Source organism: Gavia stellata, chromosome 4, assembly GCF_030936135.1.
Source record: "Gavia stellata isolate bGavSte3 chromosome 4, bGavSte3.hap2, whole genome shotgun sequence".
Taxonomy (NCBI): domain Eukaryota; kingdom Metazoa; phylum Chordata; class Aves; order Gaviiformes; family Gaviidae; genus Gavia; species Gavia stellata.
Window position 1 is genome coordinate 60,919,969 of NC_082597.1, and position 22,270 is coordinate 60,942,238.

Below are 22,270 nucleotides of genomic sequence, written 5' to 3' on the forward strand. Positions count from 1 at the left end.
TTAAATACATTTAAAATCTCTGAAACAGGAAAACTTCAAAAAAATAATTTATGAAGTGGTAGATGGAACCAGCTGTTCATTTGGGGGGGTGCTTGGGCAGGGACAGAAGAAAAGGAATTTTCAATCTAGAATTAAACAAAAAATCAGGTATTGGTTTCAAAATAGTAAATAATTCCCTTTCCCTTTCCTCCCATATGTCTAGCTGCCTCTCATACATTGGCTTGTAACAGAATAAAACGGGCATCTACCACAATAAATTACTTAACATTAAGAGAAGCCAAGCCACACTTTTGAATAGTTTGCAGATTATGTTTCTATAATAGGGAGCTAATACTAATCCATTTAAATAGATCTGTGGAGAAATATAAACATGACATTAAGTAAGGCAATGCAGGGATGTCAAACAATCCCCAGTTACTTATCGGATACATAACTGATTGGAAACAGTTCTTGAAAAATAAAGGACTTTCTGCTAACTTGTGTACAACAAGTGAAATGAGGACAAAGCAATCTAACGAAAAAACTAAACAATAACAGATCTTATTTGGGAGAAGTTACAGGCATGTTTGAGTAACTTCATTATAGAAGACAGATAATTGACACGACCATTATTTTCAAAAGAACCCCAAATCGAAACTGTATTTCAGATACAGTTATGCACCATATTTTGGAGTTGCAAAGATCTACTCAGCATGTAATAATATGGATGGATAAAAGAGAAACATAAAACAAATTTGTAGTCTTCCTAAATATAAAGTGCTCTGCGTAGAAAGTAGCACACAATATCTAACCAAATACTACACAAAATTAATATTTTTTTTCTTTTTAAAATCAGAGGTAACGGTAACTTACTTGTCTAGGTCATATAATGTATGGGAAATTCGAACAATGACCTCCACTCCAGCTTCACTAGCCAGCTTCTTAATTGCTGCATCTCTTTCCTTCCCAAATGGTTCAGAATCATATTCAATGGAAAGTTTTGCAATATTCCATTCCTGCAACACAAAACAAAAATATGGTCCTTCAGCAGCTTGGCTGCTTGATGGAGGGTGAGGGAAAGGAAAACAGGAAGACAGGGATAAGATAGAACACCAGCGATTACCTGTGGATAGTTGTCAGAGATACACAAAGGCCCAAAATACATTTAGACACCCAGACTCACAAAAATAAAGTCCAAAGTTTTGGCATCAAAGTAGGAATCCGGCATAAAAAAAGGCTCTATCTGTCCCATTACTGTGGGTGCACACAGTAATGGGAAAACTTCTGTGCAAGTTTTGAAAACTTAGCTCTAACTTTAGGATCCATGTACCTTAAGAGACATAACAGAAGGGAAAGATTACAGAGGCTGTCTTCTGGACATTGATCAGCAGCAGGAAAGCTTTTCCAATATGCCTGTCAACTTTAACAGCAGAACTGAAGTTTTGGGGGAGGCTACAAAACAACCCACAAACACCCCCCAAAACAAACACCATACACTTTCCCTTCCTTTTTCAAACCCCTACTCCTCATCCACCAGAACAGACAATCTTCAAATTCTCAATTTAAAAAAAAAAGAAATCTGCCTCCTAAAAAGAGAACGCCTTCAATTCTAATATCCTTTATGTCACAGATGCTGTTACCAAGGCCAACAGTAACAGGTCGGGGAAAAGAAGTGAAGAAAGGCATCCACTAATGGCTAAGTCTTCTGCAACAGTAGGAAAGTGGAAAGGTGAAGTATGCACACAATGATCCTAGAAAGCCATCCTGTCAATCAAACTCAGAGTAATACCTTTCTAAGCCCTCAGAATCTTAATCAGTTGATTTAAATACACCAGCCAATTTCAGAGAACGGGATTTACCCCAAAGAGAGAAGGGGCACTCTATGCTGTTCACCTAGAGTGCTGTTTCACTTCTGAACTCTCACTCTCTCATAGATGAAGCCCAGGTACAACCCTGAGGATAGGTGATTCTAAGGAGTGCTTGCTCTTTGAAAGAAGGCTTGGCTCCTTCCATCATTAAGTCTGCCAAGACTGACCCAGCAAGCCTTGAATCCTCAAGCAACCTCCTACACCCTCATACAACATTTATTTCACATTTCATAATGTAAAACCACTGTCTGACAAGTTGCAGCAGTTATTTTGCCTAAATATTTCTTTCCTCTGGCATATTGAAAAGAAAACCATAAAAAATGCGTCCAAGAGCCAGAGACATATCCCCAAGGGAGCCAAGGAACTCTGAGACAAGTGCTACGTGATGTGAATACACTGAGATCACATCAACATGAGCTAGGCACTTTGACGAAGCATGGACACAAATCGCTTTGCACATACTGCTGGATACTTTTAGCAACACTGATGCATTTAAAGAATTAGAGATTGTTCCAATTCTATTTTCTGTATCAAGCCAGTCCCAAACAGCTAGAGATACAGAGCAGACCAGGACAAATTGAAGAGAACGAGGCAAGAACCAACCAAAACTTGATTGGTTCAAGTTAAATAACAGGCGCAAAGTGGGTGCCTGCTAGTAGTGGAAGTTGCATTTCTGCAGTCAGATGGAACCACCATCCTCGTTACTTAAAAAAACCCCAAACAAACAAAACCCAAACAACCCCCCAAACAAACAAAAAAAGGAAAAGAATTTTGCAAAGACCTGCAAAGTCCACTAGTAAAAATATTCTGTCTCTATGCACTACTCCAGAGGATGACAGCCTACTGCTGCTCTTGGCAGCACTGTTAGCTAGTACTGCTGAAAACATGTGACACTGAATTCAGTGTGTTAAGGGAAGCAAAGCTGCTCTGAAGGACTGGAAAGAGGAAAGCAAACAGTCATATATATGTACACACACACAAATGAAAGAGCCTAAAGGTTCTTGAGGCCTTTTGCAAGGATAAAGATAGATCAGTGCTCTGCCTTTTGAAGGAATTGTCCTTCAGCCACTGGAAAGGGAGCCCTACCAAGAAACAGCTGTGAAACATTCATCCCCAGGAAATCGACAAATACTGGCATCTGTGATAGGGTTCCTGACACAAGACTCTACAGAAGTTCCACTATCTCCTACTGTTATTTACTTAAAGTTATTTTCTCCCACCCAAAAAACACCTACATGTGTACTTCAGGGTCAGGATCATCATTCACCTTTGAAACATTTAATAAGGGTGATCTGAAAAACTTGGTTCAGCGTTACATGCCCTTCACTGCACTGCAAGTACCTGATGTACAACTACTGCTCTGGCAAAAGAGGCTGTGAGAATTAATGATATGAGATAGATGCATGTTCCAGGTAGTCTTCAGCCAAAAGTTGAAGAAGTCGTCAAGAGCTTCAACAATGCCTCTTACTTGTTTGAGGATAGAGGATGTCCTGAAAAGCCCCTCAGTGAACAAATATACGATAAAGACACTTTTTGGTAATTTGAGGAACCAGAAGACATAGATGTGAAAGCTGTTTTTTGATTGCTGTACACTATCTATATGACAAGTTATTTTCATTACTTTCTCAGCACAAATTAATATTCTGAAAATGTGGCACTCCCATGCTGTTAGGCATAGAAAGATCAGCCTAGTGGCAAGATGTGAAACAGGAGTTGTCAAAGTAGCCATTAAAGCATTTAAGTAAACTTGTCACATGTCACTCAAATCCAGAAGGCAACACAGAGAACAGCAAGATCTTCGCCTGTATTTAAATGCAATCAAACCAAATTTAGCAAGCAGATATAACAAGCTTGAATATCTGGGTGGTTGCAAGCAGCAACTAATGCCACAGTACTCCTGCAGGAAATTCTTCACTGAGGGGAAACAAAAAAAGACCAGTCAGAGTATCATCCAGTTAGCATTTCACAACTAAAGCACAAAAATTAAGATGGAAATGTGAGTTTTGGTTGACTTTTCAGCTTGGTGTTGAAGACTTGGGAATAAAAATCTTGAACAGACAATCCCTCTGGAAAAAGAGATATTTATCCCCCCCCCCCCCCCCCCAGCCTTGCTCGTCTCAGTTACCTCAATCCAGTCATTCTGTAAAAAATTTTAAAATCGATCTGCAAAGTGTTCATTTTTACTATCCTATTATAGTATTATTACCTTAAATATACTATTATCCATGGAAGACAAGTTAATATCAGTAACAATCCCTCACAGCTTTAATTTGGTCAATAATACCCTTTCCCACAAAAGCCTTAAACTTCTTTGACTAGAAATTGTTTTTTACCTGCACTATGCTTTTACCAAGCCTACTACCTGCAAAAAGCATATTAAATTACTTTTAATGGCCAAAAAGCAACCACAGCAGATATACAGCCTAAATAAAACATTGCTTTTACAGGTCAGGCCATGAACCTGGATTCATGTGCACAGAATTGTATTTCGGTATTTCAAAGGGAACCAGGAAAGGGAAGCTTAGTAATACACAGTACCTACACTTAACAAACCCATAGAAATTAGTTCCATTTCTGGAAAGAAACCAAAAACTGTAAAGTCTAAGAGCAACTAAGTTCAGCTGGTGATATGCACATTAGAGGGGAAAAATTCGAATCTAACAAAAACAACCTTAAAAAGAAACTGCAAGGATAGTTAAGTATTTGCATGGATAACAACTTGCACTGAAGTATATAGTACAAGAAATATTCCTAGTTGAAATTAGCTTGTTGGTTATATTTATGGATAGAAACAACAACTGCAAGGTGGCATTTACCTTGAAAAGTCTGGGGAAAACATCTGCTGGCTGTCCACGAATAACAAACAAACGTGAATTCAGTTTCCGTAGATTGGCATCAAGATCCTCAAGACACTGAAGCAGGAATCTGCAAGGAATTGTAAAGAAACATTTATTTTCTGAGGCAAACCAGACCATTTTACAATAGAAAAAGGGAACTAACAGGAACAACCCAATAAAAATTATCAGACCTTCAGTATTTAGTGCATATTTTGGTGATGCATGAACGTTCACATTCTAATTACACTTAGCTTACAGTAGTTCAATACCATATAATATATTCAATAATACATAGTTCAGAAAACCAAACTGCACTGCCATTTAAGTTTTCACCTCAACACTATTCAACTCTGGAATGGAATAAAACATACTCAAGTCTTAACTAAAACTAGAAGTATCTTGTCACTCTAAAGAAAAAAGCACACCACAGAAAAAATAAATAACAAATAAACAGACAATCAGCTGCTGGCATACTGCTACTAAACTTAATCCAAGTCCTTCTTACAACACAGCAGCCTGAACTGTTACTAAAAACAGCATACCAGAGGACTACACGGTCATAACTATCCTTTTGGCCTTCATTTATAAAAATAGCCCTCTATATAACAAGCAGTTTCATGCATCTTGGCTTTAACCTCACCTGACTTATTTAATGAGCAAGTCAGCAAATAAGGAAAGAAAAAAAGCTCTGTGTGTGTGAGAGAGAGAGAGTGGAAAGGGGTGCTGCAAATCTAAGTCTTCAAGAGAAACAGGTAGTTGCACAAAGGATGTTGAGACAGGTTCACATGTGCAAAGATTTATTAGTGAGTACAGTAACTAAAAATAACTCCAGTGGTGAAAGTTGTTTGGGGGAAGAAATAAAAACAAAAGGAGGGAGAGGAAAAATGAAGACTCCATTGCAGCCATCCAGAAAGAGAGATACTGGGGGTCCCCCACATGACTGCCCTTCCCCTTGACTCCTCTCCAGTGTAACAAGTGGCTCCCCCGCAACATTTTTCCTCATAGTAACAATATAGTTTTCACCAGGAGCTGCTCAAACTCTGTCAACTGTTCTTACTTACAATGCTGTTGGCGCACACCAAAGCGCGAGTTGATTAGGGCAGCTGCTGAGTCAGAGCCTGCATGCACATTATCGGATCCCCTGCCATAAACCAAAAGCTATACCCAAAGGGGGAAAAAAGAAGAGGAGATTCCTATACTGCAGGCCATTATTCCTGAGAGAGCCTGCTGTAACGACACTATGTACAGATGCAAGGCCATAAGGATAACACCACAGGAGCAACCGCCTGAGACCAACCCAGGGAAAGCAGTGCAACAGAGGTCTGCAGACACCACGCCCGCAACCTGGGTGCTACCAGGGAAGGGCAGGCTGCACAACTGCAAGTGTCCAGAGCATTACAAAGGCAAAGGCACCGAGCAACCAGGTTTACTAAAATCAGTTGTTCATAACACACCTACGTTTTTAAAGAATGAAGCCTAAAAAATAACCTGTTACAATGAAAATGTTACACCTTCTAGGAGGGATATAGCGTACACGACTGTTGTAAACCTACCAACATTTTTTACATTTTCTAGAGATTTAGCAATATGTAAGTGATGCCTACCTAACACACATTGCCTCCAACTTTATATGGAAAAAACCTATAAAATTTAATATATATACGGCTGGCAGGAAAACCCCCTACTGCTATTAAACACCAAACATGCGTGGCTCACTTGACCTGAAAGAGTAACAGAAAGCAAGGAAGTTTGAGACGAAGCCAGTGTACAAGAATACAACTGCTTCTTGGCTGGCAACTATGCTTACATGTTTAATGACTGGAACAAGCCAAAAATGTCTAATTCTCTCACTTTGCTAAATTTTATTCCGAAAAAAACTCCAGAGTAGCAAGATCATGAAGGATATGCTGTATCTAAAACGAAACTTCTGTATATTCATTTAGTTAGAAACCACACAGGAGTAATTCTAAGAATCAGATGCAAATCACATATGCTTCTATCAGAGAGAACTTGGGCCCCACATTCCCAGGCCAAAGTCACTTCCAGATGGACTCTGAGAAGTACAGCTTCATTTTATCACGTCTTTGAAACCTGGAATGACAGACCTTACCACGAATCTTATCCACCTGAATCTTGCTTTCAAAGAGCATGTGGCTTCACTGATACTTCACAAATTGCTACAAACTGCAAGAGTGTCCTGGACGCCTTTGGAACAGTCCAGGAAAGATTGGGGTTTTTTTTACTTAGTGGGGTTTTGTTGTTGTTGTGCTTTTTTGGTGTGGTTTTTTGGTTTTGTTTTTGTTTGTTTGTTTTTTAAACTTGGTATCACAGAATATAGAGAAAGGGTATGAAAATAAATTGGTGACAAAATGCTCATAACTATTCAAAGTAAAAATCTGTCTTTCAGGAAATTGTTAGGGTTTTTTCCTATTTGCATCTCAGTTCCCTCTAATTTCTCCGTCTCTTTTCTTCCTACCTGACTGACCATAACATAAAACTTCTAGTCTGGACTTGGCACAAAATCCTGCTCAAGAAGATTACATGCACTGACCCAGTCTCCAATTCACATCCAAGATCCCTAAACTTGCCCTTAATACTATTTAATCTCAATTTTGTTGGTTCCCCAAATCCCCTCTGTTATCTCTTAACTATCTCTTACCACACTCCAGCATTTCAATCTCCATAAAACTCTTTCATGTGTTTAACAAAAATAATGTTGTAGACCCAAGTTGTTAAGTATATGTAGGAAGGGAGCAGGAGAGTGGCCGGGGGGGACACACACACTCCCCCTACCTGAACAAAACCAGAACAAATGAGGAACAGCCAAACCACAGCTTGTGTTGCAAGACTCACTGAAAGCACACTGTTCAAAAATAGACCGAATAAAACCCTAGCGACCCTATGGTATCTATAGCAACAGCAATGCAAAAGAATACTGCTTTTGACTTTCAGAACACAGATTCAGTTTACAAGTCATTACTCACAATAAGCATGCAGTTCATTAAGCATATTTGAATCTTTCAGTTGGAACAAATGTGTTCTAACAAAATATGCTGCAAATAATTAATCATCTATTTTGGTTTCACCAACTATATTTATGCTATATAACATCTAAAGGCATTTTCTCATTAAAGTGTTAATAAAATTTGTCTAACAAAAGACTTCATACAGATTTATAGAATCATAGAATAGTTTGGGTTAGAAGGGACCTTTAAAGTTCATCTAGTCCAATCCCCCCTGCAACAAGCCTTGCTCAATTAAAAATGAACCTTCTTAATTCATTGCTTTTAGATACAACCCCTACCAAGAAACTTAATAGTTGAATCAACTACTTATCATAACCAAAGTTTTCACCTCCTCTTTTTCTCATGAGTACCTTTAAAACTTGCAGAAGCAGCATAGCATCTTTACTGTGGTTAAATGCATGCTAATTAACATCTAGGTTTAGGTATAGCCAGATACAAATTACTCTGAATTTAAGGAAGGAAAATTCTACCTCTCAGAACTTCGATGTTCATCTAATGTGTTAACAGATGCCTGTGTGAACAGGCCTACATGAAAGGAAATGTTTTAATTATACCAACTCCCTGGGACAACTCCTAATTCCTGCACTTTCCCCAATTTTGGCAAGGCATTGAAATGCATTGCATTTATCCCCTGTCCTAGCAAATTAATGTTTCACCTATAACATACACATGTATGTCGGGGAGGAGTAATAACATATCCACAACATGCACACCCCCACACATATTAAGCATACTAATAGAAAATAACAAAATAATAACTCTCAGCATTCAATGCACGGTCACAGCGAATTATTACAGGATCTGGAAGAGAAGTGTTTTTCGTTTTCCAAGGTGCAAATAGTTCTAAATTACTCTAACACCATGCAAGGGCACTTGGTGCAGCACAGGAACATGCAGGTGTTTTGCTCAGTGCACATTTAAACATAATTAAGAGCAGCATTCTAGGACAAACAAGGCAAAATTATTTGAGCTTTCTCTCTGAAGAGATACACTAAAATGCTCACAAACATGTTCCTTTCACAGTGTAACACAAATAAAAATGAATGGTAAATTTGTCTGTGAACTGAAACGAAATATGAAACCTCATCTCAAAAAGTACTTTCTTTTCAGTATATGAGCTCTTGAGGCAAAGTTTCTTCATAGCAGCTATGAAGTAAGAGCTACTAGGATTGAACTCTATTCCAGTTTACACCAAAGTGTGGCAATTAGAAGCTATTTAGGTCTCTCCCTACAGTAACAGCTCATGTTTCTGAGCCTACAATCTAAAACAACTTTTTCCTCTCAACCTAACAGTCAATGGGAAAGCACTTTCTTTTGCATTTTGAATAGGTATAAAACCTACGTAACATGACTTCATTAAAAAGACACAAAAAGGACGCACAGATTTTTTTTTTTTTTATCATATTAGAGCATCAACCCAGGTTTCTGCATCTGATCTTCAACTTTCCTTGGACAAACCAAAGGAAAAGTTCACCATTAATTTCACGGTAGCAAACTGTGTGAGGTACATGCATGACTGAGGTGATGGAGGGAGGCAGAAAAGACTTACGCATTGTAACACAGGGAAGATGCCGATGCAAAGCATACCTGTCTTCAAGAAACATTCCTAGAGGGCATTACACATGTTGTGCTCAGGGTCATCTAATTATGGTAGTCAGAATTTTCATGAAAGCTTCTGAAGACCACGTTCTTTAAAAGACATGCACATAAAATCTTAGCTGTTTATTCCAAGAAGCTCCACAATCTTCCCTGCTGCCAATCGTGCAAAGTTTGCTTCGGGTCTGAAATCTAAACTAAGCATTCTGCACCCCGCATCTTAAGAGACTGCCAGAAACTGGTTTGCATAATACAGGTAACACTTTTAGCTACCATGCAACTGAAATAAGCCACTACCATCAAGGCAGAAATTCAAGAAGTTAAATAACTAATTGTTAACACAGTTAACCATTAACAAAATGAAGAAAACTAAGCACTACATGCAGCCTTCCCGGCTCTGCACTATTAACATGACTAAAGACTTTCTCCAGAGAAAAAGTCAGGAGCAGTCTGTTAAAAAGGTAGCATTTTTATTTAGGAGGAGACTTGCAAGAAGGATACTTACAGACACACTGTTTAAGGCTACCACTGAGTCTTGTTTGGGGTTATTTTTAGGAGTAATAAACACCCAGAAACTGTAATCACATAGAACCATCCTTGCCAGTATGAAATGAGGACAGTTGCTGGGAATTGAGGGGACCTAAAACGCAATGACTTCTCTTTCAGGCGTCATTCACATCTGAAAATGGTGGTGCTAAGCCATTAAGAATCAAGAAACTTGTTTCAGGGTTTTTTTCTGAACTGATCCAGATTCTGAATTTAACTGTTAGGCAAGGGAGGAGTTAGACTGCACAGCCAGTACCACACAAGAGAAAGCAATCTAGCCAGGCTTCCTCATTCTGAGGAAGAAGTTTAAAAAGTTGAGTGAAAAAGAACAGTGCTAAAACTTGTTTCATTCCTAAGCTTCATTAATATTTTTACCTATGACTGGTCAACTTTCAGCAATCCATCCAAACTTCTGTTTAACCAATCTTTTAAAATACCTTCTACCTACCCACTAGTCCTCATGCCAAGCCATTGATTACAGTGTCTCCAGTGAAAGAAAAGCACTGTCAAACAAGAGACTCATGTCATTACGGATATTTGATCACCACCCAGACTTTGTCTATCAGAATTATCTTAAACAGCCTAACGTCTGCTAGTTTAATTTTTCCATTCAATTTTTTTTCAACGTTGCTCTCAGATATTCCTCCTTCATCTTTCAGAATTTAGTAGAGCTGGATTTAAGAAAAAGAAAGAATATTACATACCATATCACATCAACCATATTTTTTTATTCAAATGAGTATAGTTTACAGCATTAGACACTGACTGTATTAATAAATTATGCAACATTTATTGCTCTTCATGGGAAGAGAGAGCGAGTGCCTTCCTTTCATACGTATCTGCTATTTTGCCATACATTCAGTTAGGTCATTATGAAAGTCCGGTATCATTTAGGTAAATACACTCCTCATACTAGCTTCTACAGGAATCATAAGATGATTTCATCCAATACCAAAACAAAGTATGAGACACTGAGAAGTATCTCAAATTTTATAATAGCTATATATAAATATTTAATATTTTATCAGTATATTTTCCTGTTTGATTGCCTACCAATGTGTCTTAGTGCGAGCAGTATATTCTTATGAAACTGTAAGAAGATTAAGCTCAGACAGGATTTAAGTGTTATGTACACTCCACAGCATCTGTTGGCAGGAAGCCATAGTAGTATTTTCCTATTACCAAATCAAGGTCACAGAGGCATGCCTTATTACATTACATTATTTCAGCAAATACCACATACAAACTTCCATATCCTCAAAAGGTATACAATAATACATTTCATAGAGGTATTATCCTTCAAGCTTATACACAAGAGCAGGAAAAGTTCACATTATTCAACTCTAGATACTTCAGTGAAGTGGCTGTGGGAGCTAACTAATCTCCTGCAGGGTTGCTCTACAGTCAGTGAAAAAACCCAGCTCCTTTAGAGTGCAATTCAGGACTTCAGCATCTTTCATAACTTAGTAAGAGCTGATCCACATGCAGAAACAAAACCAAACACAGACTATGAAGTGCGTTACTTGGCTTTTTTCCTCTAATATTTACTACTGTTATAAGCTTCAAGCCAAAGCAGAACTGTGACGGAGGAAGAAGGCAAGATATACCCAAGCCCATGTACAGCTGAAATATTTGTAATTACCGTAAAAGAAGTTCTGAAAAAACAAACTCAACTCTTTGAAAAAACATGAAAGGGCTTTGAACAATAGTTGAGAGAAAGCAACGTTTAAAATTTAATCTCTCCAAGCTGAGTCCTTTTGGGTGCATCTTCTTTGAAGCTAAGTGGTAAAGACCATCTCACATATGGAGTGGGGCTAGAATACCAACTACAGCAAGCACTACTGCTCTATTAAGAGCAACAAAATCATTTCAATCTAACCTAGTTTACATTGGACACAAAGCTAGCATTTCTTTACATACCATTCCTCATTAATTTCTTTCCAACTGAACTACCTTTTCAAGGTTAGCATTCCCCAAAGGAAGGAAACAAAATTTTTGTCCAATTCAAAAGACATTCATAATGTCCCAAACAGCAACCTGTATTTGGCTCCTATTTCGTCAACCATACGTCACACCAAATACTGTATTTAGCTTCTGTAAAGATCTGGATCTTAACTGCTCATTCAAAGGGCACCTATTATTCATCTAAACTATTCTAAACTAGCAACAAACATCTCAAACTACTTGCTTGTTACAAAGGTCAGCCTTCTGGTGATACGAGACTAACAGGCTCATGGCTTCTTAAATCTCTCTCCCAGTGTCTTCCATCCTTTAATGTATATATTCCGTGTTTATTTTTCTCTAATCCTTTAATTCCAATGTGATAAATCAAAGTCCTTATTATTTGACTTGAATTCCTTATGCCTACTCTTTCCAGAGAGATTCTAGTTGGATCCATAAAGGAAAACCCAAAAGCAAACAAATACATTTGCACTGGGGACAGCTGGGGAAATAGGACCTAAAAGCAAATTACAAAACTAAGTTTCCTGAGAGTACAGACATGCTCACATATTTAAATAAATTTTAAACTCCTTATGCTCATGCACCCAAGTTCTCTTATTTAAATGAGCTACTCATAAGGCTTGATGTAATTAAACCAGAGCTGGCCTGCTTTTTCTTACCACCACTGAATAAAACAGCTCAGCCACGTTGTTTTCGGTGATCTAAGCTGTCCATGAGAAAGTAACAGCTATGGCTCATTTCAAAAGAGCAAGTGCGATAAGAGCACTATAACAAGATATAGTCCTGCAATCTGATTCTGAAGGACAAATTTTATACTGCCCCTCATTTACTTTAATAAAACCCTTTTACTTTCCTTACATTGAAGTGACCTTTTCAAGGTTATAATCACTACTAATAAGATTTTACACAGTTTTAAGTTTCCCAGAAATGAAACACTGTGTAAAACAAATATATTTCTCAACTACACTGTATAAATTGCAAGTCCTTAAGGTATAATTCCATTGTCTCTGGCTTCCCATATTGAAAAAATCTATTAAACTAATAGAAGAGAATTAAGGATAGAGCTGAAATGTACTAGCAAGCGCAAAAATTGGTAGAAAGTTTGGAAAACAAAAAAAAACCACCCTGAAGCTATTCATGAAAATCTTAATTAAAACTGACTGGATTTCATCTCCGTGGTGCTTGCCTTATGGTGGTCAGACATTCAGCATTATCCTAACTTCCCCTTGCTATTCTTACAAACCAAGAAGGCCAAAATTTTCTGAACTGAAATTAGTCATTTATATCTGAATACAAGGTAAACATGAACAAAATGTGTTCAGGTTTTTAAGTAATTATCATGTTGAAAGAATCAACATTTTAAAAAAACAACATAAACCCCCCAAATAACTGAAACACAGCTTTGTTTATTAAGCTGCATAAGTCCAGAAAAATTCCATGTTGTCCCAAACTTTCTTAATGTACGAGTAGACTAATAGAGGTAATGGTTCACTTTATGCTGCAGAGGCCTTCCATCTCAAATTCTCGAGCTGACAAAAAAGATGCATGGAGCTCAGTAACGTAAACCCTGGTAAACAAAACTGAAATATAGCCCAAGACATAAGAGATGAAAAAATTCAAATAACCTCTAGATAAACATGCTATCTTCATCTGCCACAACTGCAGCAGTTCATTGCAATACTGAAGGTCAGGACCAACAGAAATTACCTCACTTGAAGTAACTAAATTAATCTTGAAAAGTTATGTAGTACAGTTAAGTGGAACATTCTGATAACTAAAAAGTGATATTCAATCATCTCTGCAGAAATGATAGTAGTTTAGATGAAGAATTATTTTATGAAGAACGAAACCTTTATTAGAACTGTATTTTTATATTTTCCTCTTTTTCCCTGTCTAGGCACTCCTTTCATAAGATGGGACTGAATTACCAAAATTCACCTCCTGAACATGAGTCACAGATTTTTTTATTACTTGGACTGTTGAAAGAATAAAGGTAGACAACTGGAAGACATCATCCTACACAGGATCACTTTATTTTTCCCAGTTTGGTCATGCCAGGATCAGAATTAATAGCAACACAGAAGATGCGGACAGGAACACTGCCAATTTAAAGGAAAAAATAAAGAGGGGAAAAAAAAAAGGGGGGGTGGGGGGGAGCCACCAAGCCCACCTTCCTGAAGGTGGATAAACTTTGTTGGAGACAAAGCAGTTAAAATAAGAGCAGTTGAATATCATGACAAACTGTTAGCGTTCCAGAAAAGAGATACTCCTAAGAAAGATGATGATTTTTTTTTTTAAAACTCCAAAGCTATTTCTATAGACAAAAGTTATAGGGGAGCATTTGTAGGTTCTGAACTCCGGAAACTTAATCACCATTGATAAGTATTATTTCTATGCAGAACCTTCAAGCAAAAAATGTTCCCCACTAGAGGTCAAAATGAAGAAAACCAAACCTTATTTGCTTTAATTCCCACACGTCCAACATCAAGGGGCAAGACCGAAGGGGAGGGGGGGGGGGGGGGTGGGGGGTAGGGGGAGTCTACAAAGTCTGCAGCTTTCTTTACTATGTCTCATAACCTGATCATTTCCTTATACCATTTGTGAGAAGAACATTTCAAGATGAATCAACGAAAATATTTCTTAAAGTAGGTCGTTGCTGCAGCAACCAGGCGGCTGTTTGGACTACTCCCTGCCACAATGACCTACTTTTCCTGTTATATGTAACCGTTGTAGTAGGAGCCCAATTTCTCCTTCCCTTTGGAGCCACTCCAAGAGGATTCCCATACCGCAAACGAACTTTATTCCTAACCAGGACAAGAGAAAAGCTTCAAGCAGGTACAAGCAGTGGGTCCGTTCTGCTCCTCTGTGTCGTATTTAGAAGCATTGGCTGCTAAAGGTTAAATGAAACCTAATATGTACTAGGAGTTGAAAAAGTACCAAGCCAATGTTCAAAACCAGAGGAGCGGATAAAAAAATAGAAGGGGAAGGTGACAAAGTGAACAGCAGCTCCTGAACATGTCCCCTGCCAGAGTCAACAGCTGGCAGCAAGCGTCAGCACAAACAGGCTGCTTCAGCACTACATCCAAGCACAAGCTAATGGAAATAATCCTTTATTACAGGTCTAAATAACATTAAATCTGCATAAAAGAAAAACCCTCGTGAGTGACAGGTAAGCTAACACATTTTTAAACCCTATTTAATCCTGCATGGACAGTGGGGTGGGGACATACAAACCACACAAAGCCAGGAAGTAATGTTGACAATTAATTTCCTGTTTACTGTTGCTGTTAATGACCATTACTCTTATGACAAAGGAAGAAAGATTACGAGTGCAACTTTTCATTGAACTGTATCTTAACCTCATGAAGAAAAATATTACTTCTTTAGAAATAAGCCTAGAAGGCTTCAAACGTCAATCACACTGACTTGTGCATAGGTATTTTTTGATCAATTTATGCAAACCCTACGTTCAAAAGCTTTCATTCAAGGTAAAATTTAAGATGCAAGCACAAGAGACTAACACTTCCAAACGAAAGACAACTCATTCCAACAAAAGGCAAGCTATGCATTACCATATAGTACAGCCTAATTAAAACCTCGGTTAACAGAAAGATTCTGACAGATATAGCTCATACTACAAAAGCAGAAAAACAAAGCACGCACAGCAAATCTCTCCAAAGCTTACTTTACCTTAAGTCTTCTTAAAACTTCTAAGTGCAGAAGGAAAAATACTGGACTCAATGACAATACGGTACTGTGACTGGAAAAGTTTTTTAAGTTTCCCCCACACCTCCACTTGGGAGCAAATCATATATAATGAGATAATTACTCCTGCAAATCTCACACTCTTCAAACAGAACAGCAAAAAAACCCCTAAACATTATTTTTACTTTATTTGACAAGCTGTACAGCAGCAGCTGCAAAGGTAGGATTCTGGAAGAAAGAGGGACTCATGGAAGAAAACAAATTGTAGAATTATGAAAAAAAAGGCAAAAAAGCTGCTGCTGCCAGAGCAACATCTGATCACTAGTAACACTTTTCGGTTAGAAAGTGTGACCTCCAGTCCCAAAAAAGCAAGCTCTGATGTGCTGTCTCATGTGGAAGTAGTAAAGAACTGGAGTAAAACTTTCAGTAAATGCAGCATTGAAGAACTTTTCTTTGGCAAACTAACACCATATTTCAGAGTTGGCACTGAATAAGAGGTGTTGGACTTATATTTGAAAGAAAGCAGAAAGCCAAAATCTAAAATGCAAAAAGAGGAAGATCCACATTATCCCCACAAACACATGATTTTCTTCATGGTTTGGAAGAAAAAACAAACTAGATTGAAATAAAGTACTTCTCACCAGTAAATTTATTGGCAACTAGCTTACAGAAAGGAAATTTCAATCAAATGAAAAAACTGCTCACTGAAAAACACCAGGACTATGTGATCAATACTAACTTTTATACAGGTGGTCTCAGATTATGAAAGCCTTGAAATAAAAGGGGAAAATATACCACAATGAAAACTGAACTATCAGTATCACAGCAATTTAAAACTTTTTCCTTTGTCATAAACTGACAAAACTGCGTATTACTAGATGTTTCCAGGTCATACCGGTTAAAGAGTACGCTGGAGAAAAAATTAAAAAGTCACTCATAAAAAGTAATTTAAAGAAGCATTTATAGGATTTGGGATATACTGCATAATAGCAGTAAACAACAAACAGCTATGTTGCCTAAAAAGAAACACACATGAAGTACAGTAAACTAGATCTTAATCCTGCCATCTACTGAAAAATAATGATGGAAAGTCACAGGAATTATCCCTAGGCAACCCAAATAAAAAAAGTAATTCAGATTACATCCTTTGCCTGATCACCCTTATTAAGACTTGGATAGTTTCAACTTCTTGACTTCACTACTAGTAAGACTTATGAAAACAAAAAACAGGTTGGAAAAGACCTGTAAGATCATCAAGTCCAACCATCAACTAACACCACCATGCCCATTAAACCATGTCCCGCAATGCCTCATCCACACGTTCCTTGAACACCTCCAGGGATGGTGACTCCACCACTTCCCTGGGCAGCTTATTTCAGTGTCTCACCACTCTCTCAGTAAAGAAATTTTTCCTAATATCCAGCCTGCACCTCTCCTGCTGCAACTTGAGGCCATTTCCTCTTGTCCTATCACTAGTCACTTGGGAGAAGAGACCAACACCCACCTCTCTGCAACCCCCTTTCAGGTAATTGTAGAGAGCGATAAGGTCTCCCCTCAGCCTTCTCTTCTGCAGACTGAACAACCCCAGTTCCCTCAGCCGCTCCTCAGAAGACTTGTGCTCCAGACCCCTCACCAGCTTCGTCGCCCTTCTCTGGACACGCTCCAGCACCTCAATGTCCTTCTTGCAGTGAGGGGCCCAAAACTGAACACAGTATTTGAGGTGCGGCCTCACCAGTGCCGAGTACCAAAATGCAACCTCCTCCCCAAAGACCCTTCTGAAACCTAGATGGCAAAAATTACACTGTAGAATATTTTATTTTAAATGCATATCTCAGTTTTACAGATGTAGAGTCATGCCACTCCCATGAGAGAGGAATAAGGAAAACAATAGTAGGCAATCTCTACTAAAAGCTGTATTGTTCTCTTTCTACTTTAAGACTCCTAGAAAAAGTGAGTTTGTTTATTCTCAAGAATGTGAAATCTGAAGAATAGGAGAAAAAAATAAAAACAAAAAAAATCACTTGATGCCATAGAAATTACAAGCAGAAAATTTCAACTTAGAGGAAACTCACAAGAGAACATAGGAAAGAAAAATTTTACTCCATTCTTCAATTAATCCAATGTATTAGAAATCCAATCATTAATTATTTTTAATGCCAGTTGCTCTATAAAATGGAGTCTCACAATTCTCTGTACAGTTCTTCAGTACTTCAGAATTGCACAGATTGTAAAACTGAAATAAAGCCTGCCATGGTGTCCCTGTATCTTTATTGCATAGAAAAATTGTAACCATGCAGACCATGATCGTGTTTTACGAACTATACAAGGCATGAAGTAACAAGCAACCTACATGAAGGAGTTACCTATTTATTTACTCATCCTTCTGATGAAAGTTGCCCTCCTATTTCTGTTCTTTTGATCATTATTTTGCCCCTCTAAATCGCAGCACAGTTTCCCCTTTACCTACAAGCTAAGTAGTATATTGGCATTAGCATTAAGAAAAAAAAAATATCTGCAAGCGCTGAACTCCACAGGTTCCTTACTATAAAGCATTTCCTAGGTGATGGATTCCACACTTTGGATAGATAACAGATAAAGAAATCCAAGTTTTCCTTACAGGAGTTGTTCCTAAGTAGCCTGTGCTGTAGATATTTCACCTCCATCACTGAAGAATCAATAATAACATGTATTCATACTTCACAACTTCCCCATTTGAGCTTAAACAGATTTTTTCCAACTTTTCTGGTTTTCATTTTGAAAGGATAGGAGTTTCTGTTCTGAAAGGACTCAAAGTGCAAAAATTTTGCAGCCTTTACTTTTCACAGCTGTGCAAGAGTTACAAACATACTAACAGATGTTTAAAAAGGAATGCATGTGACTGAACAGGAAAGGAAATACTTCCCTACAAATCAAGAAACACTGAGGTAAACTAAGTTTCAAAAGCAGGCCCAGAAACCTTCTCTAGTTTAGTTGCAGGAGGAAGCAATGCATAACACAAAAGCTCAGGTGTACCTGACATTGCATGCCTGTCACCACAGAAGTTAAACTTGCAGTTCACATCCTGACCAATGTTCAACTGGAAGAAATCCCTTCCACCTCTGATAATCTGGACAGGTTCCATCCTATCACAAAGAACTTGTTGCGTTAGCACTTTTCAAAGAGATTATGAACAACAGTTTGACACCTGAATTTACTTCTGAAACCCTGAGTATTATCAAATTCTTATTTCCTACCCAGGTTACCAATATAGACTTTCAGACCTTTCAAATACTAATGCAATTTAAAAAAAGAATTGAAGTACAGAATTTAAGAAAAAAATGCATATTTTGGGAAGCTCTGTTTACTGCAGCTCAGCTACTGTCTAAACTAATGCTAACAAAGTTCATGTGTTAATTTTTATTATCTCTTCATTAGTAATTGGTACGCTCTCAGATTTGTACTGTTCCAAAAGTATGGATATACATGGGGACTTTTGCCACAGCTGTCTCCATTTACACACTGGAAACAAAACATTGCAATATTGAGCTCTTTTCCCCAGTCCTTTCCAGTCTATCCTTCACCTCCACTAAACCTTTATTCCTGCATAAAGAAACATTTACACACGCAGAACTCCAAAGCAATGAAAGCAAATGCTTAATGGTGACCTGAAAAATATGGAGGCTTCAGGGTTAGAAGAACATTGCAATTATAGTTCACCTGTTGACCTAGATTGCAAAGAACTTGAAAGCTAGAAGTATACAGAAGCAGACAAACTAATCTTGCTCCACATTTAAATTGGAGTTCCTGAAAACTTACATTAAATGTATTGTGCCAAAATACCATAAAGTTCTTACCCCAGTAATCAAATCCAATCCTTTCCTAGAGGTAAGCAAAGGCTTGGCTATTAAACCTACTAAAATGTGATATGCAAATTACTAAGCCTATAAAACACAAAGCCACATACTCCCACACTACTTACACAACCAATTCATGCTCAGGCTGACTTTTGTCTTTTTACATCACCACGGGAAAGTCACAAAATTCCCTGAAGAGTTTCTTTCAATATACAAACTAATACACCACAGACTTTAGTGCAACTTTTACACTAAAAAAACGGCTGACTTCGATGGTAGCTTGACCTTCCTCCTATCATGGGTTATATAACTAACCTGAAAACCTGTCAGGCTTTGAGAGGGTATAGAAAGGAATCATTTTCCTTGAAAAGAAAGGCTTTCATGCTGTAGGTAAACTGCCAGAAATCAAGAAAGTTCAGGTGGTACAATGATAAACAGCTTTTTCTGCAATACTTGCATAATGAAATGTGTTTCAAAAGTATCTGCCATTTGTACGAAAAAAGGTATTTTCACAAACTGGATGAAAAAATACTTTATTACATGGAAATAGCCAAAAGAGGATCACAACACCTAAAATAATTTGCTTTGAAGAACTGATGCAGAATTCATTTACACTGCCACACACTGATCAATTAAATAAGAAAATCTGTATTCTTGATCACCTAAAAAAAAAAGCTGCTTTTGCATTCACCACAGATAGTGTTTCTTGGGGGTTATCACCCCCTCCTTTTATGACCAGAGGAGGTAACACCACAAGTTGCAGACAGATTACCTTCCCCTGCTCAAATAAAGAATGTGATCTATTGATACTTAGGTAAAATAAAACAAAAATCGATTTCTGGTCCCAAGAGAAGGAAGACTGAATCCTACAGAGTTGTTTCAAGACCGCGTTTGTCCCTTGATACTCAATTTCAAAGTCCACATGCTACTCTTGCATATCAGGAACACTCTACCCAGATCTTCTCTTGATACTCTCAAACTTGGAGATCAGTGATGTAAAACCAGTTCTCTCAAAACCTCTTAACCTCAGGAATTAGATTCCTTCAAGATCAATTTTGCAGTCAACAAGCAAATTGTTATAAAAGCTCACTGGAATTTTTCTGGCCTATAATAACTGCTACTTGGAAAAAGTAACTTACTGAACACTTCGTATAAAATTGGATTTGCAGCACCGCACTCTCCAGACCAAACAGCACAGACTTCTTGTACAATTTAGTAATAGTTCTATTACAGAATCTGGTGATACAAGACCATTCACCAAAATAAGCATAGTGTCATTTCTCAGCTGGCAGTGTTATTTCTCATATTCTGACAGTTTGACAAAAAATAAATTGGGCCTTTCCCCTAACACAGGAAAAAGGCCAATACTTATTTTCAACAATATAACTTCAAAGGGCATCAACAAATGGCAAGCCACAGAAGAAACCAATAATCACCTTCCAAAAAACACCCGGTGGTTACTACATACATGAACAATACAGGCCACAGTTATACGGCCTTTTTAATCTGGAACAAATCCATACCGCCACTGGAAGAAGTGGTACCTGCCCTTCCCACTCTCACCTCTTCACTACTACTGTGACCTTTTTGCTGGCACCATCTACCACAGAGCTAATCCCACCAAAACTGGTAACTAATCTCTTTTGGACAGATGGATGAGCTAACCTGTTTCACCACAGGGCTGCGTGCTATCATGAAAGGGTGGAACCACCCCTTTCATCAACACTGCGGGATTAAAACCATGAGGACATACGTCAGTGTGGTTCAGTGACGTACTTTGTAAATCATAGCACTAGATCATGTAACACCATGAACTATAGAAGGAATCACCGAACTGTGGGCACTTTTGGGGTAGACAGGGCTTTCTATGAAAGAGAGGGTGGGCAACCTAGGCGTGTGGCACTGGAGGGTTTCTCCAACCTAACCGCCAGTACCACAGAACTCCCATCTGAACATGCGGCTTCTGAAAACAAGTTACCCCTCTCCCATAACAGATTTTGAAATTTACAAATTAATCACCCTCAATTTAGTGGGCTGGTTGGACAAAAGTGCTCCAAATTGCGCACTGAGCTAGAATTGAAGCCACTCATTAAAAGGTATGACGGGTACGTCTAGAACAGAGCACAGGAATACTGAAGTTCCTTTGCAGACCTGTTAGACCCTGGCTATAGCAACAGAGTTCAGCACAGGCTACCTCCCCTGTAAAAGAAATACACACAAATACAATATAGAATACATACAAAACTAATGTTACTCCCAAAGCTGATGTATGTCTAGCTTTATATATGAAAAACAGGAGCCTTGTCTCTATTTATACTTTAGATGATTGGTTTGATGTTAAATATTTCACAAATCAAACAGACTTTCATCTTAAGTGCTACACCATGAAAACAAACTTAAAGGGATGTTTTTAGCAGGGAAGTCATAACTACTTTGGCACACTCCTTTTTACATACCAAGCATGTCACCAAAATTAACAAAATATAATACACAAATTTTGCCTGCATGAATTGCAGATATGTTATCATTTAATACTGAAATCACTCATAGAATAATTCTATTGACAAACTTTCTTCACCAATCCCACATCTAACAAACAGGTCTCTATACGACAAATCATTTCCTACATAACCCAAGACTGTAAGAATATTTTCAACACCACATGCACAGAATAGCAAAATTTAACAGATGCTACAGGAGGATGTCCAAGTATTAATTTTTTAAAACAAGCTCCCGTTTCTACGAATTGCAGTGATCGTCCTGGAAATGAAACTTTTTTTCCCCCTCAGGTTTTTAATTTTTAATATGCTTTGAGGTATGAGTGTTAAAAAAAAAAATCACATCTTTTTTTTCTCCTAAATTAATAGGACTATCTGCCATAACAACAGCAGCTAACTTTGCAGGATGTTGAACACATC

At 37.9% G+C, this 22,270-nt stretch overlaps 1 protein-coding gene across 1 annotated transcript in view; it reads right to left on the reverse strand.

Annotated features, from left to right (window-relative positions):
* CRY1 (cryptochrome circadian regulator 1) overlaps window positions 1–22,270 on the reverse strand; it is a 38,686-nt gene that overhangs the window by 12,571 nt on the left and 3,845 nt on the right. Inside the window, exons 2-3 of the mRNA XM_059817274.1 lie at window positions 4,664–4,772; window positions 853–995 (exon numbers count right to left, since the gene is read on the reverse strand). Coding sequence (XP_059673257.1) covers window positions 853–995; window positions 4,664–4,772 — 252 coding nt within the window. The remainder of the gene's footprint in view (window positions 1–852; window positions 996–4,663; window positions 4,773–22,270) is intronic.